This window comes from Salarias fasciatus, chromosome 23 (genome assembly GCF_902148845.1).
Source record: "Salarias fasciatus chromosome 23, fSalaFa1.1, whole genome shotgun sequence".
Classification (NCBI taxonomy): Eukaryota; Metazoa; Chordata; class Actinopteri; order Blenniiformes; family Blenniidae; genus Salarias; species Salarias fasciatus.
In genome coordinates this window covers 3,073,386-3,089,492 of record NC_043766.1, presented here as the reverse complement: position 1 = coordinate 3,089,492, position 16,107 = coordinate 3,073,386, and the positions used below count along the sequence as shown (strand labels likewise).

Here is a 16,107-nt window from a genome sequence, read left to right as displayed (position 1 = left end):
AGACTTTCCATTTTGTCATTTTTTGGTTTAATCTCTAACAGAACAACAAGTTAATGGTAAATTGTATTATTTGTTTGATATAACTTAAATGAATTATGGGTAATGTTTCAAATCAAGCATACATCCTGGAAGAGTGTGTCTTGTTTTCATGTTTTTGGATTAATTTCCTGTCATTTAATTGTGAACGAGTGTCTTTTGTCCAGTCTCCTCAGTGGAATCTGTGTTTGAGTTCTTCCACGTGGTCGCAGACAGGATTTATTGCTTCAATACCAATGTTTTTGAAATAAAGGTGAGCCAGGGCTGAGGAGTTAAAAGCCAAGTGCACAGACCGTGGACTGCAGCCGCTTTCTTCGCTCTCCTCAAATAATTGGACAAGCTTGTAGCTGTGAAACCTCCAATTCTGACAAGGAAAACTAATGTTTTCCTGAGTTGAACTACGGGCACCTTTTTCATTTAGGGGTTTGCTTTGGCTTGACTTAAGCCAGATGAAAGTTTATTTTAGTCCATAAATTGCTTGGCTCTAAAGAAAACCACCCAAGCTAAATCCTGGATGTATCCTGCAAAAGAATTCCCAAAAAATAACAAGGGTGTTGCGGAGAGAAGTGGCACCATTGAGAGTGAGAGGAAGAAATATGGAGAGAGAGATGATTCTTACAAGGCTGACTGATCGCACTTCTCTCCGCTCTGACTCTGACCTTGGTCGTGTTACAGCACAACACGAGGCGGCCCTGAACCCGTTCACTCTCTCACACGTACGTGTGATGCAGCACCACCCTTTACTGGACGCCTGTCCCACTCGCCGCCCGGCTGGAATCCATGAGAAAAACAAAAGTATGCGATAGGATGCAAAGAAAGAAGGTCCAGAGTTCAGTTTAGATTCCACTGAGGTCTCAAGGTCATTTCCATGTCAAGCCAGCCTTTTTAAAAAAAAAAAAAAAAAAAAAAAAAAAAAAAACCTTAAAAATTCTTCACAAGGAAGAAAAGACACTTGTTTAAACAGTTCCAGATGCTACAAGAGATTGGATTAGGTGATAAAACATATTCCAGTGTTGGAATATAAACTCTACTTAGTGCTCCTGAATCCCTACACTAATTCTGCTGTAAGATGGGTGACGTCCAGACCGCTGCCACCACAGCGCTCTCATTAGTGGGCACGTGGGTGTGGGAGGCTTGTCGTTCACGGACAGCCTCCCATCCGTCCAGCCTGGTGCCCCGTGTCCTGTTTTTCTTCCCGTATCAGATGGCGCTCTGGCTGACCTCCGGGCCCTGCCCCTGTCAGCCGGTCCCTCCGTCTCCCCAACGCCGGCCGCGTTCTCACCACATCGCGCTGATGCAGAGGGGAAGACTGTGGTCGGGCAATTAACTGAGCGCCAGCGCAGCGCCAAACAAAACTTCCTCTGCTGTTTTTACTGCAGAGTCCCTCAAATTATGGTTTTTCATACAAGCACGGATCGGAGCCGAGCCATCTGACGTTGCTTTGTCACTGTCGCATGCCGCTGTCAGCCTGAGAACGCTGAGAGGCAAAGGTCACGGCGGTTTGGGGGAAACTAGTCCAGATACAACGCATGGGTAAGAAATAATTCATGAGTGAACGCTGGGTGTAAGCCTCTGTTCTTTAGAGTATTTAAAGTGTGTTTGTGACGTGAGCACTCGCTCTATATGAGTAAAACAGCCTTAAAGTTGATTCTCACTCATGAAAGAGAGAAACGTTGCTCCACACATTCTCCGTGTGACTACAGTTAAACACTTAAACTACAGTGGAGCCAAAGGTCATGTTAACTAAATATTTTCACTGTTGACCGAGAGGTTTTGACAATGACAGCAGGTTTGAAAACCTGTCCGTCATTTTTGCCGTATTAGATCACTGAGGGCATGTTTTTTCCTTTTTAACAGTGAATGTCACTCAGATATGCAGGGCTTTTATCGTCATAAATATCAGAATTTTGTTATATGTTTATTCTGTTTTCCAGTTGTCACATTCAGGCTGGGTTCCGTTCAGGACCAAAAACCACTTGGCTGAGTTAAGGGAATGTTGTAGTTTGTTGTTTTTATGTTTTCTGCTTCACCGTCTTTTAACATGATTGTTGAGCGTTTCTCTCTTTGCTTGACTCTCCCTCCAGCATGCTGGTTTAAAGCCATATCTGAAACTGAGAAATAATTAGAAATATAGAGTAAAATTTCATTGATGTATTTATTTAATATGCCTCAGTATGTCGTCTGTCGTTTGCTCTTTTTTCTATAGTCACATGTGGTTTCTGTACACATGGGTCAACTTCAAGGCCCCAAAAATTACTTGCATGACACCTTCAACACCTTCTTATAGTCATTTAGTGATATTTTATTAACACAAACCTTGTTTTCAGCACAACCAATTCTCTTTTTACTATCACGAGTAATTCTTATTTATCATGTAACAGATTTGAACTTAGTTGGTATTGTAAAGATGTCATTTAAGTAAAACATAAAGAAATGTGTTCCCAAAACTGAGCCCTGTGGAACACCACAGGTTATTTCTCTGCAGTGTGGCTCAGTGTCAAAATGTTCCATTTTTTTGGTAATAGTGGAGACTGATCAATCGTGTGAAATGTTTCACGTGAATCAGTGTAAAAACACCTCGAATATATCGTTGCTGCTGATATACTTTTCAAAAAAATCCATTAAACCCAGGGATACAGATCACTTAGTCCCAAACCCATATTGATGACCACAAATAATAACCTGTTCACAAATTTTTTTGAAGTACTTTTTTGAAAACTAAGGTACATATGGGTAATTTCAACCACTGGCTGCTCTCTGTTATGATGGCTTACGTGGAATGAGTTGGAGTTTTTGCTGTTATTGTAATGCTTCAATGAGCCAGAGGTACAATACCTGCCCAGCACCAAACACCAGGAACATGGATACTCATCTAATTTGTAGAAGACTAATTTACTTGTGTTGGCAATGAGCCCAAAGAAAATTGTATTCTTTTCTCTCTCCAAGAGGTCAAAATCTAGATCTTTGCAATATAGGCTAAAACACCTGAAAGTCTTGGTAGCTTGAGAGACTTTAGCAATCACAGGATTGTTTTCTTTCATTTGATGAATTGGTTAATTGAGTAATTAGTTGAGACATACATCGATCAAGCGTTCCCAGAGGGAGACGTGTTGACAAGTAAAGGATTGGGTTCATTTCTCTGGTTACTTTGCTGTTGGCAGACCTGTGTGAATTTAAAGACCGTGAACACTCCTCCTGGTGTGATAACTTTGCAGGTGTGTGAGCGGCGCAAATCAGGTTTTCTCAGCTGCCATCATTATACGGCATAAAGGTAACATCTGTTTGCTACATGCGAAGTGCAAACATCCGTCACTGAAGCTTGCTCTGCCCGGTGCTGCTGTTTGCCCTGCGAGGTCAGAATACCTCCGTCTGTCTGCATCAGCACTTCCACTCTAACCCCACCTAATCCCACAAGCAAGCCGCAGCGATTTAATCTGACGCTGAGGAAGGTCCGTATAGATTTCGTACAGACGCAGTAACTCCAGACGTTTCTCCGTCCTCAGGTCAACAACAATGGGCTGGTGTCCTTCCTGAGGGAGGTGTCACAGTTCACACCTGTGGCTTTTCCCATCGCCGGCGACAGACGGGCCGTGGCGCCGTTCTGGGCCGACGTAGACAACCGTCGAGCGGGAACCGTCTTCTACAGGGAGAGTCGGGACCCGTCCATCCTGAGGAGAGCCTCAGGTGAAGTCAGGACGTACTTTACAGAGTTCCCCAACTTCAACGCAACATGGGTCCTCATCTCTACATGGCATCAAGTTACTTTCTTTGGAGGCAACTCCCATACACCGGTACAAACTTATACTTCACCTTACTGTTGTCACACTTCCATTGAAAGCATCTTTCCTGTTATTTGATGGGGTATTTTTTAGGACAGAGACGCTTGTACTAACCAAGGCTTGAATAATCAAAATACTGTGAAAATCCACGACTCAAGAAGTTCATGACATTGATGATTTTCCTCACTTAGCACTTGAAATTCTGAAATGTCCTGCTGTGAATGTTTCCTACCTTTGAAATTAGAATGTTGATTTTGTCACTGACAGATGAAAGACCTCATTAGACAACAAGCAGCCCTCTCTCTCGTCACACAGTGTCCTGTGCATCATTGGTCAAAGCGTTTTACATGGTGAATCGTCAGTCATCATGCAACTTGTTCATCCGTTCATCCAGGTTCAGTGTTTTGTTAACTGGTAAACTGACCAGCTCTAATGCAACCGAAAGATTCATCACAGCTCTAATGACTTTTTAACAGTTTTAGCAAGAACCAAATGAATCTGTTTCTGTTGTGCTCATTCGCACCACCAGTGAAAAACCTGGAATAAATCAGTACAGAGACAGAATTTTAAATCTGAGTGCAAACTAACATTTATTTACATTCTGTTTTAAAATTGACCGAAATCAACAATTTGTTGAATGACAGTTCCAATTTTTTTTTCATTCATGAACAAAAAGAAAAGAAAAATAAACAATACAGTTCGAACAAAGCAAACAAGAAGTTTACAAAGTTATGACTGAAAGGGAGCACAAGGAAACAGGAACTTATATAATCTGCCACTTTATATCCCACAATCAAATAACATATATGAAGTAAACATATATAAATCCCGGGCGGCATTAGGCAAGTTGAGAACTGACCTGCTGGAAAGTCAAGAAATAGTCTGCTGGTTCATTTTTCACTGAAGCTCGTAAAACAAGAGCAAAGCTACTGTGTTTCAATCGAATAGCATCTGTGAATGTCTTCCCCTCCGGCCCAGGAGACCGCAGGCCCAGAGAAGTCTACTGTTCCTGCAGTCTGAAACTGTACTATTAATATTAGGACTCTGTCAGATACATGGGCTATTACCACATTTCCTCATCAGGAAAAAGTTTAACCCGGCCTGTTTCTCTTGTGTGCAGGTGAATACTTTCCAAGTGGTGCTCATTACAGACAGAGAGCTTTCCTTCACCATATTCCAGTACAATAACATCACTTGGACGACGGGCATGCACGCCAGTAGTGGAGGAAACCTGGCTGGACTGGGAGGGATCGCGGCGCAGGTAAGAGAGTGCCGTCGTCGGCTTGTGGTGGCGGTCGCATGAGGAATGCGCGGCACCGTCCGCCTTCCCGCATTTCACATCCACCTCTTTACTGCTCTCCTCTCAGGCAGGCTTCAACGCCGGTGACGGAAAACGCTACTTCAACATCCCTGGCTCTCGCACGGGGGACGTGGTGAACGTGGAGGGCACCACCAACGTGGGCTTTCCGGGCAGATGGGTCTTCCGCATCGACGACGCTCACGTGGAAGTGGGTGGATGCAACGACTCCGGTGAGTTACAGCTTGAGGAAGAAAGTGGAATTGTTAGGTTTTCTTCTTTATCTCCCTGGTAATTCTGTCTGAATGATGTGAAGACAGCTGTGGAGCTGTCAGGCAACGATTGGTTCACTCATTCACTCCAGCTGAAGCAGGGAGGAAGATCCTCTATTTCCTGGATGTCTTAGGTAGTAGACTTACGTAGTTGAGTTAGGAGGATCTAAGCTGGTGAAGTTATCAGTGTTATTTACAGTAACACCTGTGCATGGCCATCATGTTGTTTGTGTCTCGCCTGTGTGTGTCTGTGTGTGTGTGTGTGTGTGTGTGATCTCTCTCCACAGCGTCGGTTTGCCCACACCTGCGACCGTGCATGAACGGAGGCCAGTGCATCGACGACTGCATCACAGGAAACCCCTCCTTCACTTGCTCCTGCTTGGCCGGCTTCACCGGCCGACGCTGCCAGATCGGTGAGTTACGGCCGACACCCCTTCCTGCGCCGCTGCGCCTGACACACACTGCACACTGTGAAGAATGACTAACTGTCTACCGGATATCAGCCAGGAAAAATAATGTCAACTTGTTAAGAAAATACTCGATCTACCCGGACTCGCCAAACGGACACCTGGATAATTCTTTAATACCTGTATCCACTTCTCGCCAGTGTGCCGCGTTCTCCTCGGATGTTGCTTTATTAAGTGACCTTGAACAGATGTTTTCCTATTAATTAGAAATGTCATACTACCTCCTCTGGATTTCTCTTCCTGTTGCTGTAGATGTGGATGAATGCGCCTCACATCCTTGCCAGAACGGAGGGACTTGCAAAGACCAGATTAACAGCTTCACCTGTCAGTGCCCTCATGGATACACTGGGATTCTGTGTGAGACAGGTACAGCCGACGCCACACACAGCTTCACACTGACACTGATAGAAGTAGAGGTAGAAGGAGACGAGCAGAGACGCTGGTGTGTTGCATTGTTTCTTCTTTCAACAGTACCCTGCGCGCCGAAGCAATCAGGTAATCAATCAGTTTTTGAAAGGAAAACATCTCCACTGACTTTACGTGCTTCACAAATGATCAAACATATTCAGTGGGTTTCAGATTTGAACTGCAGGCCAGTCAGATGAGCATCCCGGCTCGTTTTTTCAGCTGCAATACAATCAAACGGTGCACATGTTAACTGTGATCATAGGCAGAAGTGTTATTAAGACTGTTCACTGATATCCGCCACAAAATGTATGCAAATTCTGCTTAAAACCACAAAGAACAAAAATATCAATAATGTTTTTCAGTTCCTGGCTCGTTGCCTCGTCTATGAACGGACGATAAGCACTGAGCTGCTGCAGTGTTTGCATGGTGTACATTTGCAGAGGGGTGGTCGTTTGTTTTTTTTTTCAAACAGCCATAACAATTGCATTCTGCTGTCAATTGCTAATTGCCCACAACTTTGAAAGGATTTGAAATAGAATTTGACATATTTTCCTTGTGTATTACAAAGTCTGTATCCCCCCTTCTGGATAGGGTCAATAAGCAAGCTCTGGAGAAAACTAATTAGATATCCTTTCTGCACCAATGGCTTCTTTCCATATTTTAAAAAAATCGGTATTTTTGGAGTGTCCTGGAGTTTGCTCGCTGGAGTTTCTGTCCCCATTTGCACAGTGCAGCTTGCAGAGATGTATCAAAACTCCTCTAATACCTTTCACAGCCAGCAGCGCATACTTACCGAGTGAGCAGAGCAGCAAGGCGGATATATTAATCAGCTGAGTAAATATTCCGTGTGTGTGTGTGTGTGTGTGTGTGTGTGCGTGCGTGCGTGTGCGTGCGCGCCCCTTGCAGACGTCGATGAGTGCAGAGACCATCCATGCCTCAACAACGCCTCGTGTGTACACAGCGCTGGCGGCTTCAGCTGTGTGTGTGAGCCTGGCTACACTGGTGTTCTGTGTGAGACAGGTGAGCGAGGTTTTTCACAGTCCTCAGGGAAAGTAGGCGGGCATATCTCTCTGGAGGAAATATTCTCCGCTGCTTTCTACATCAAACTCTGTCTCCTGGCTGACATTTCAGCCCAGAGAGGTTTTTTTCAGCTTGCCTAGATAAATGGGTTATGGTTGAAAAGGTCTGCAAACATTTCAATTTCTATTCCATGAATTATTGCAATAGAATTCACTGAAGTTAAGGTGAAGTGAAGCAGGTATACAAGTTTATATTTTATTTCATTTCTTTTTTAGCTTGAGTCTCATGGGACTGATTGTTGTTGAAACTTGAGTCCAGCTGGGTATTAAACTATCAGGCTCTGCACAGTTCATAAATCCTTGCCTCTTCATTACTGCAGTCTTAATACCAGACACCTGGCCAAGGAAACTCTAGGAGGAAGGAAACTTTCTTCAGAAGGGAAGTTCAGGGCTCCTAATCCAGCTCAGTGTCGAAGACAGAGATCACTGGCAAAGCTCACCGTGAAAGCTGTCATCTCTGATTCACGGACTTTTTTCCTCCAGATGTGAACGAGTGCGAGTCGCAGCCCTGCTTGAATGGAGGAGAGTGTATTGACCAGGTGAACAACTTCACCTGCGCGTGTCCCGATGGTTTCACTGGAGCGCTCTGCGAAACAGGTAGGCTCTTCCGGAGGGCCGTGTTCAGAGAAGCACATCGCCAGTCCTTATGCTGCGTTTTACTGTTGTTTTCCGCATCACATTCTGAATGAGATGGATTCAAAATTCATTCATTCATTAACTCACAATTTTAACAAATTTTCTAAATTTGTGTAAAATGTAAATGAAAGGGGATATATTTATTAATTCTTAACAAACCTCATAGAGCCGCATTTTATTGAGAACATAACATAGACAGCATGCAAAAGGCTGCCAGACAAAATGTAAGACATCCACATATCTCCAAAAAGAATGTTTACCATCGTATAGGAGCTGAAACAGGACACTTTTAGGAGAAAGATCTCTCAGTCTTGCAGGATTTCAGGATTTCAGTCCTGCATTTTGTCCTTTTCTTATGTGTTTCTGCTTCTACTGTGAAGCCTTGTTGTTACAGTAGCAGAAATATCCAGGGTCTTCTCTGAATGAGACGCCGTCTAGAGCTTGACTGGTTCCTCGTGCACCAATGTCCAAAGCATCCTAGGCCCAAGATTTTCTATTAGAGATGCTTTTGGTAAATTTATGTATGATAAGGATCTCTAAGTTATAAACGTCTCCAGTTGATTAATGGTTTCCAGGTGGCAGGATACATATTAAACTGCTACAAACCCACAGAATATTGCCATTGACCTTGAATTCCATCAACCCGTGTCCCTGTTCTTGCATCCGTGTCTTAGAACTGGCGAAGCTGCAGATCAATTTAACTGAGACAGAAAATCAAACAGGTAAAAGCGTGTGCAGATTAAGTTTTCCGCAAAAAAAAAAAAATTAATAAAATGTAATAATATTTCATAATATTTCAACACGTTAAGAGCCTACCACTGCTTTCAAATCTCCAGCCTCGTGTGAGGAGCAGGGCTGCTACGAGCACCAGATCTGTGAACACACCGCTGCAGGAACGTACAACTGCACATGTGCGCCCGGCTTCTACGGCGACAAGTGTGAAGGTAGAGCACTGTTGGCCCAAACGGACGCTTGGCGCAGGCAGGCTGGGCCGGGAGAGAGCAGACTGGGGTATTTAGAAGAGGAGCCCTCGATCCCACAGGAATTTGGAACTGTGCCCTGGAAGAAGCTGCTGTGATGATGGATTATCGTAATTATCAAAACTGACACAGCCTCGCCCGGTTTACTACGGGAACCAGTCGCTTGATCTTGCGAATAATTGTTTTATAGCACATTTTATTAGTTTACCAACAAGAGGAAGTGCTTTGTCTAGACTTAAAAAGGCCTCTTTATGAGTCAAAGCTGCTGGTATTCAGGTCATTTCTTCAGACAGAGCTGTTGAAATATGCATGCTCTTACACAGCTACTGGCTCCCCTGGATGTTGGCCATGGCACCACCGCAGTTTCATGCACAGCTGCTCCTTGCATAATTGTTTGGAAGCACCAAATTACAAAATTCATTTAACTTCTCATTCTTTTCTTTATAGCTGCATATCGAGTGATCGAGTAGCTACTGCAGTGAAGCTAATTCAGACTCACACAGGAGGTTACTGTCACACACTGATAACAGAGCCTGCAAGATGTCTCCCCCCCCCCCCCCCCCCCCACCACCACACACACACACACACACCTAAAAGCTCTTTAATAGTATTTGAGCTATTGCAAATGCATGCTACTTCTCACCCTTGAGCTGAAATAACTATCAGTGCTTATATAGGCTCTCTTAAATCTCTCAAATACTTTCCTGCCTGGCTCACTTGGAAGGTACAGCGGAAAAAGGAGCGCGGTCCTCCAAGGAAGAGAAAGTAGCGGGACTCAGAAGTGCCTAATCAGGGCTTCCACATCAAAGGGGCACGAGCCCGCACAGGTGGCCTATCAAAGTGGCTCCTCTTGCAAATTAACAATCCATTAATTGCCCTCAGGGCCATACGTTTTGGTCACAAAATATGCTCCATATCATCAGAAAAATAATACCTTCCTCTGTGCTCCTGGGACTTCAAAGGGGAGCCGTGGAGCTGTGATACGGCCGTGTCCTTTGATCCGCCGCTGCAATTAGGAAGTAGGGGAGAAAAAAAAAAAACATTCTTATAATTTGTTCCGAGCGGATGTGCAGCGGCGTGCTGACTGGTAATCTCCTGGCCCTCTGAACTCTGTTGGAAAAGATCAGGGAAAGAGAAATGACAGCAAATCAATATATAGTTTACAGTACGGCAGATGAAAGACGCTCGGCATCTGGTACACATGTTGACCATTTATACCTTCTCCCTCTGTTTACACATCGGCCGGTACAGAAAAGCTAACCTAATTGCTTTCAAGTTACCTCTCTCTCCGTCTCCGAGTCTCATGCTCTCCCTCCGTCCTTCCCTTTGCGCTGCAGAGGAATGCCTTTGCCAGAACGGGGGAGTCTGTGTGGACCTCAACGGGACCTGTGAGTGCCCCTCGGGCTACACAGGACTCTACTGTCAGTTTGGTGGGTATGATACGCATAATCCCGTCTGGTCTCTCACCAGAGCTCTGACGACTGCAAACTAGGTCACAGCAAGATCACAGACGTCTGAAGCCGGGAGACATTTGTTAACCTGTCTTCCCCAATTCCTTCCACCCAGAAGTAACCCAGACACCGTGCAGCAACAGCAGGCCGTGTCCTGATGGAGGCCCCTGTCTGGAGTACGGAGGAGCCTACCTGTGCACGTGTCAGACCGGAGCCGAGCTCGATCACAAGGACTTCTACCCCTATGGTAAGAGCCTCAGGCACCAACTCAACTGTGTGTGTGTGTGTGTGTGTGTGTGTGTGTGTGAGCAACCCTGTTGATACACTCTAAATAATGTCTCAAATGACACTTCCAAAAAAATAAATTAGATCCATTATAATCCATTATCGTTCCGCAGAGTTGCAGTCTGAAAGTGATACTAATTTTAATGTTATCTTAATCTTGCCTTTGAATGTTTCGTGTCATGCAGCTGTTCTGCATCACTGGGACAGAGTAGTCTGAGGTGTTTTTTTTAAAGTTTTTTTTTTTCATTAAAATTGCCCAAAACAATGTATAATTCTCATGGTCATTACCTGTAAACAAGTGTTCCTGCAGTTTAAGACAGGGTGGCAGTCTGACCCCGGCATAGCGCCTCTTATCCACAAGCGCCACTTCTTCTTTGTAATCGTGTTTGCAGTTAACATGTGCCACGTGGAGAGACATTACCACGGATTTATGTTGCTTTAGTGCTTGTGATATTTTTTTAAATCAGCCTAATCCTGAAATGACAGAAGCAATCTGTTTTCTGAAGGTTGGCATGAGGCCTTTTGCATGAACGCCGTGGTATTGCTGCTGATTCTCATACGGTGGAACACAGTCAAGTCTCGGTGTGTGTTTTTCAGTACAGCCCCGATCGGTCTGCGACTCCTCTCCCTGTTTGAACGGAGGGTATTGCTACGAGCGGGAGGGCGGCTACACCTGCGAATGCCAGTATGGATACTGGGGGAATCACTGTGAAAAAGGTAGCAAAATCGATTCAGAGCTATTCAAAGCTTAGGCTAGAATTCATACAGTGCCTTCTGTGAAATGCTGTTTGGATTTGTGCATTATTTCTGAGGCTCAAGCCCAACTACAGTTTCATTGCACCAGGAAACATGTCATTACTCGTAATGCTGCTTGAAATATTGTGATGCTGAAAGGCTTAGGGATAATTTGTACTTTTGACTGAGTTATGGGCTATTTTCCTGAATTATAGCTTGAAATGCAATGTACTGGAACAGATTCATTTTGTGTGATTAGAAGCTAGAGTGTTTTCTGCTTCAAGGATTCCCTTTCCTCTGTCTCTTTCCAGTTAGACTCAATACCTGTGCCTCTGGTCCTTGCCGCAATGGAGGCTCCTGTAAGGAAGAGGCGGGCACCTACCGATGTGTGTGTCCTTTCAGATTCACTGGAAAACATTGCGAAGTGGGTGAGTGTCCCCCTAAGGTAATATTCAAAGTATTTTATACGCAGTGCCTGGACTTGTTGATTTGCACATCTGTGTGAGAGCATTAAGAAGAACCCTGACTAGATAAACTCTCAGGCCTCAATATGCTGCTCTGCTGTGAGTATATTGTTAACACACACACACACACACACATGCACACATAATGTATTTCTTTAAGGAGTACTTCTTTTTAATCTTCCTTTCTCCAATACCACACAGGGCTGCCTTATGCTGTGATTTTCCATTTCAAAAGCAACACGCTGCATGATTTCAAGCATGTGTTCAAAGCTTTTTAGAAACAGGAAACCAGTGTGTTATAAGAGCAGAAATACACCTTTAACAGTTGTGCCTGTTAGCACCAGCAGTGCTGTAGCAAGGGACATACAGTAGCATTGTCCACGTTGAGAAGTAGAAATTGTGCTTTGCCTGAAGCCACATTCTGAGATCTGTTGTCAAAACTGTTGCAACATTTGCGTTTGCTTCGGTCAAGGTTTGTGACTTGAGTTTGGCAGGTCTAGCTGCATTGTATTTGGTGAAAACTGTTCAAAAATGGCTCTTTTAGTGATAGAAGATGCATAAGCCCGTATTAAAATGAGACAGATAAGACAGACAGACAGATTGTGGGAAGGGGAATTCACAAACTTGGCACATCTGTTAATTGTAGCTGAAACTGTACATCAGTGCTCGAAGGTGGGAGTAGATTTTGTATCGGAAGTTTGCAAGTTTGAATCGTACAGCTGACTTTTTGGCACTGAGGGTCAGTGAGCAAGACCTTTGACCCCCATCAGTTTCCTGGACTGCCTCAATGTGGCTGAACCTCCACAACTTGGAAATAGGATTGATCAATGCAGACAAAAAAAGTTTTGTTTAATAAAGATTAGTTTATTATCAGCTTTACCTGCCTGATAGTAAAAATGAATCCACCGTGATCCTGTGCAGCTTTTTACACTGAACAGGCAGCAGTGGATTTATTTTACTCATAGAACAGCACAGCTTTATCTTACTAGACCTTTCTTATATTACAGGTTTTTCTCTTCATTTCATATAACATTGTAGGATCCTGACTAAAATCCAAGTAGGTTCTTAGTACACTACCTTTCTGAAATGTGGAACAGGAGTCGGGTTAATGGCATAAAGGGTCTAGATACACTTTTGGAAAGAAATTCAAGACAGGGTGGTCTGTGTTATTATGATTACGTGAATGTTTTTTGGTTTTGTTTGTTTTCCTCAGGAAAGCCCGATCCTTGTGCCTCCAGCCCCTGTTTGAATGGCGGGACGTGTTTTCACTACATCGGAAAGTATAAGTGTGAATGCACGGAGGCCTACCTTGGCAGGCACTGCGAAATAAGCAGGAGCTCAGTGCATTCCTCTGCAGGTAGGCAGACTGTGTGTCACCACTCAGCAGCTCTTAATCCCTGTGTGACACTGATGTTTGTACAATGTTTACCTAATTGTATTGGCACCAGCAGGGGATATCCTGAGCTGCGAGGTGAGCAGATACACACTTTCCATCCAGATGTAATTTTAGCAGTGTTGCTGCACTGGAGACTCCAGATATACAGCGTTGCTATATAGAGTAAGACCCGGCTGGACCTGACAGTTCATGTCCCCGCACCGTCACAGCGTGCTGGAGGTAATTTTAGGAGGTCAAAATGACAGTGCCAGGATGGAAAGGGCCCCTGTTGCCATAAGTGTGCGTCTGCATGAGCTGCTTTAAGCCTCGGTGTTTGCGGGCTTGTGTTGCTCTGTAGCCACGCTGACACGATCGGCGTGTTTGTGTTTGTTGCAGAGCTGGGTTGTGGGCTGCCTCCGCAGGTCAAGCACGCCGAGGTCCAGTTCTCCTCGACAACGCCCGGCTCCATGGCGGTGTACGTGTGCCACTCGGGCTTCACGCCGGTGCCCAGAGCCACTCAGAGCATCTGTGGTATTCAGGGAGACTGGAGCCAGCCGCCCGTCTGCGAGGGTCTGTGTCGCACAACACACAACAACACACTGAGCGACGGAGGAGGACGTACAAAAACAGATCGCAGTCACTACAGCGGTCTGTCTTCTTGCGCTAACCGATGAATTCTCCGTGTTCACAGAGGTCAATGAGTGCCTTTCACAGCCCTGTCTTAATGGCGGTACATGTCGTAACAAGATCGGATCCTATCAGTGTGTGTGCAGAGAAGGCTTCAGCGGTATCCGCTGTCAGACAGGTAAAGCCTCGCAGAACACCTCTGATCCTAAACTCAGATATTTACTGCATTCATACACACATTTAATAACGTGTGCGTGCTTGGTCATGACGCAGACATCAACGAATGCCTGTCGGAGCCCTGCAAGAACATGGGGACGTGCGAGGACCAGCCGGGCTCCTTCCTGTGTCACTGTCCACAAGGGTTCAGAGGCCAGGAGTGTGAGATCGGTGCGCCGGCCATTCGCCCTCCTCACAACACGCACTGCAGCATCGTTTGATGCTGAGATGATTCTGGAGCGAAAGTTTTATTTACCTTTTCCTGTGTGTGTGTGTGTGTGTGTGTGTGTGTGTGTGTGTGTGTGTGTAGAGCAGGACGGCTGTGAGTCCAGCCCCTGTCTGAATGGCGGCGTGTGCCGCGGATACAGGCGCAATTATCTGTGTCTGTGCAAAGACGGCTTCTTTGGGGACCAATGTCAGATGTGTAAGAGGCTTCACTTTTCCTCCTAAAACTTTATTTATCCATGTTTTAAGGTAATTCCAGTAGTATTTTATCATATTCCAGAGGTCAATCCAATGCCCCGTGTGAAGTAATAATTGCACTAAAGCAAAGTTCATGCAAAAAACAATGAACATTTTTTCAAAGCTGACTTTTGTTATTGTCAGTTTTATCTTTTTCTGAATTGCAAAGTTTCACTTTCAGTCACTGAGGTAACTGAAATGCTATTTAACTATTTTACTCTTATGTGCTCCAACGTACCGTGTGTTTTTATTTTAGTTTTTTTAATAAATATTTGTAGATTACTGTTCATTTTAACTGAGAGTCATTGATCAATGACAAAAACATTAACAAAAAATATAGAATTTTGAAAATCTCTCTCACAAACACACCCACACACACACAGGCATCAAAATCATACCTCCTTGTAACATATAATGCATACATTCTGCCAAATTTCTATTTTGTTTATTGCATTTTTTTTATTTTGGTTGCGTTTTATGCTATTTATATAGACGACCTGGCTGTTACCGTTCATTGGGGCTGAAGTGTCCAGCTGCAGCAGCCACCTCACATTACGGATAGCTCCATATAATAGTTTCTCCCTTTTTTGAATTGCGGGGAGGCTTTATTTTTTAAATATCTAAATCACTTTGTACCACATTTTATCGTCTGAAAAATTCCCCATGAAGACTGATTGATTGAGTAATCTAGTTTAGATTATCGTGTACATTTGTCCTGCCCCACAGCGTCAGGAGAAGGCAGCTGCTCTGTCGGTCTCTTCTCTGGCTCCCTCTGTCTTCGGTTTGGCTTTGTGCTCCGGTCTCTGCACTAATGTGAACCATTCTTTCTTCTATTCAGAGTTCAGCCAAAATAAATCAGCTGAGTTGCAGTGGACACGTGAAACGAGTCCCTCTGTCGTCAGATTTTAATGTTAAAATGAAGCTTCTCTTTTTTATGGGGTCTCTTACCCTATTTTTGTGTAGACTGAGTGTTAATGAGACGTCTGGTGTCCTCAGTCATCTGTGTTTGTCCTGCAGTGGAGGATCCCTGTGTGCTGAAGCCTTGTGGGAACCGCGGCAGCTGCTGGAGCGACAGGAGAGGAAACTACAACTGTGTTTGCAAAGTGGGACTGACAGGCAAAGACTGTGAGAAAGGTTAGCTGAAAATCACGCTGTACCGTCCCCCACATGCTCCTCGGCCTGCGTTTCACCAAGACAGCTCCGTGATAATGTTAATGAGTTAGACATGTAAGGTTTCCCCTGTTCCCAGACCTGCTGCCCCCGCCTGGTCTCCATGTGGTGCGCGTGGAGGAGAGCGAGGTGGAGCTGCGCTGGGACCAGCCCGATCCGTCGCACACCTTGATCAGCATGTTCGCCGTCAGCTACGCTCCTCTGGGCCACAGCGACCCCAAAACGGACTACCTGGACCGGCAGCAGTCCACCCACGTGATGCGGGGCCTGGTGCCCGGCCTGCTGTACAACATCTCCACCGTCTCCATCAAGCTCAAAACCAACAGCAACGACACGAGCCGGCCCGCCACGGCGCTGATCCGCACCAG

The 16,107-nt window shown here is 44.9% G+C and overlaps 1 protein-coding gene across 3 annotated transcripts in view; it reads left to right on the top strand.

Moving 5' to 3' along the window:
• The window catches only part of sned1 (sushi, nidogen and EGF-like domains 1), a 32,154-nt gene that overhangs the window by 4,697 nt on the left and 11,350 nt on the right, over positions 1-16,107 (top strand). For all 3 annotated transcript variants that reach the window (XR_003930424.1, XM_030082841.1, XM_030082840.1), the window contains exons 2-19: positions 3,540-3,827; positions 4,936-5,076; positions 5,183-5,345; positions 5,672-5,797; positions 6,104-6,217; positions 7,166-7,279; positions 7,822-7,935; positions 10,292-10,384; positions 10,521-10,652; positions 11,288-11,407; positions 11,737-11,853; positions 13,103-13,246; positions 13,661-13,834; positions 13,956-14,069; positions 14,165-14,278; positions 14,418-14,531; positions 15,587-15,703; positions 15,819-16,106. Coding sequence is in view for 2 of the 3 variants with exons in the window: in XM_030082841.1 (XP_029938701.1) it covers positions 3,540-3,827; positions 4,936-5,076; positions 5,183-5,345; positions 5,672-5,797; positions 6,104-6,217; positions 7,166-7,279; positions 7,822-7,935; positions 10,292-10,384; positions 10,521-10,652; positions 11,288-11,407; positions 11,737-11,853; positions 13,103-13,246; positions 13,661-13,834; positions 13,956-14,069; positions 14,165-14,278; positions 14,418-14,531; positions 15,587-15,703; positions 15,819-16,106 (2,587 nt within the window). In the remaining variant the exon portion in view is untranslated. The remainder of the gene's footprint in view (positions 1-3,539; positions 3,828-4,935; positions 5,077-5,182; positions 5,346-5,671; positions 5,798-6,103; positions 6,218-7,165; positions 7,280-7,821; positions 7,936-10,291; positions 10,385-10,520; positions 10,653-11,287; positions 11,408-11,736; positions 11,854-13,102; positions 13,247-13,660; positions 13,835-13,955; positions 14,070-14,164; positions 14,279-14,417; positions 14,532-15,586; positions 15,704-15,818; position 16,107) is intronic.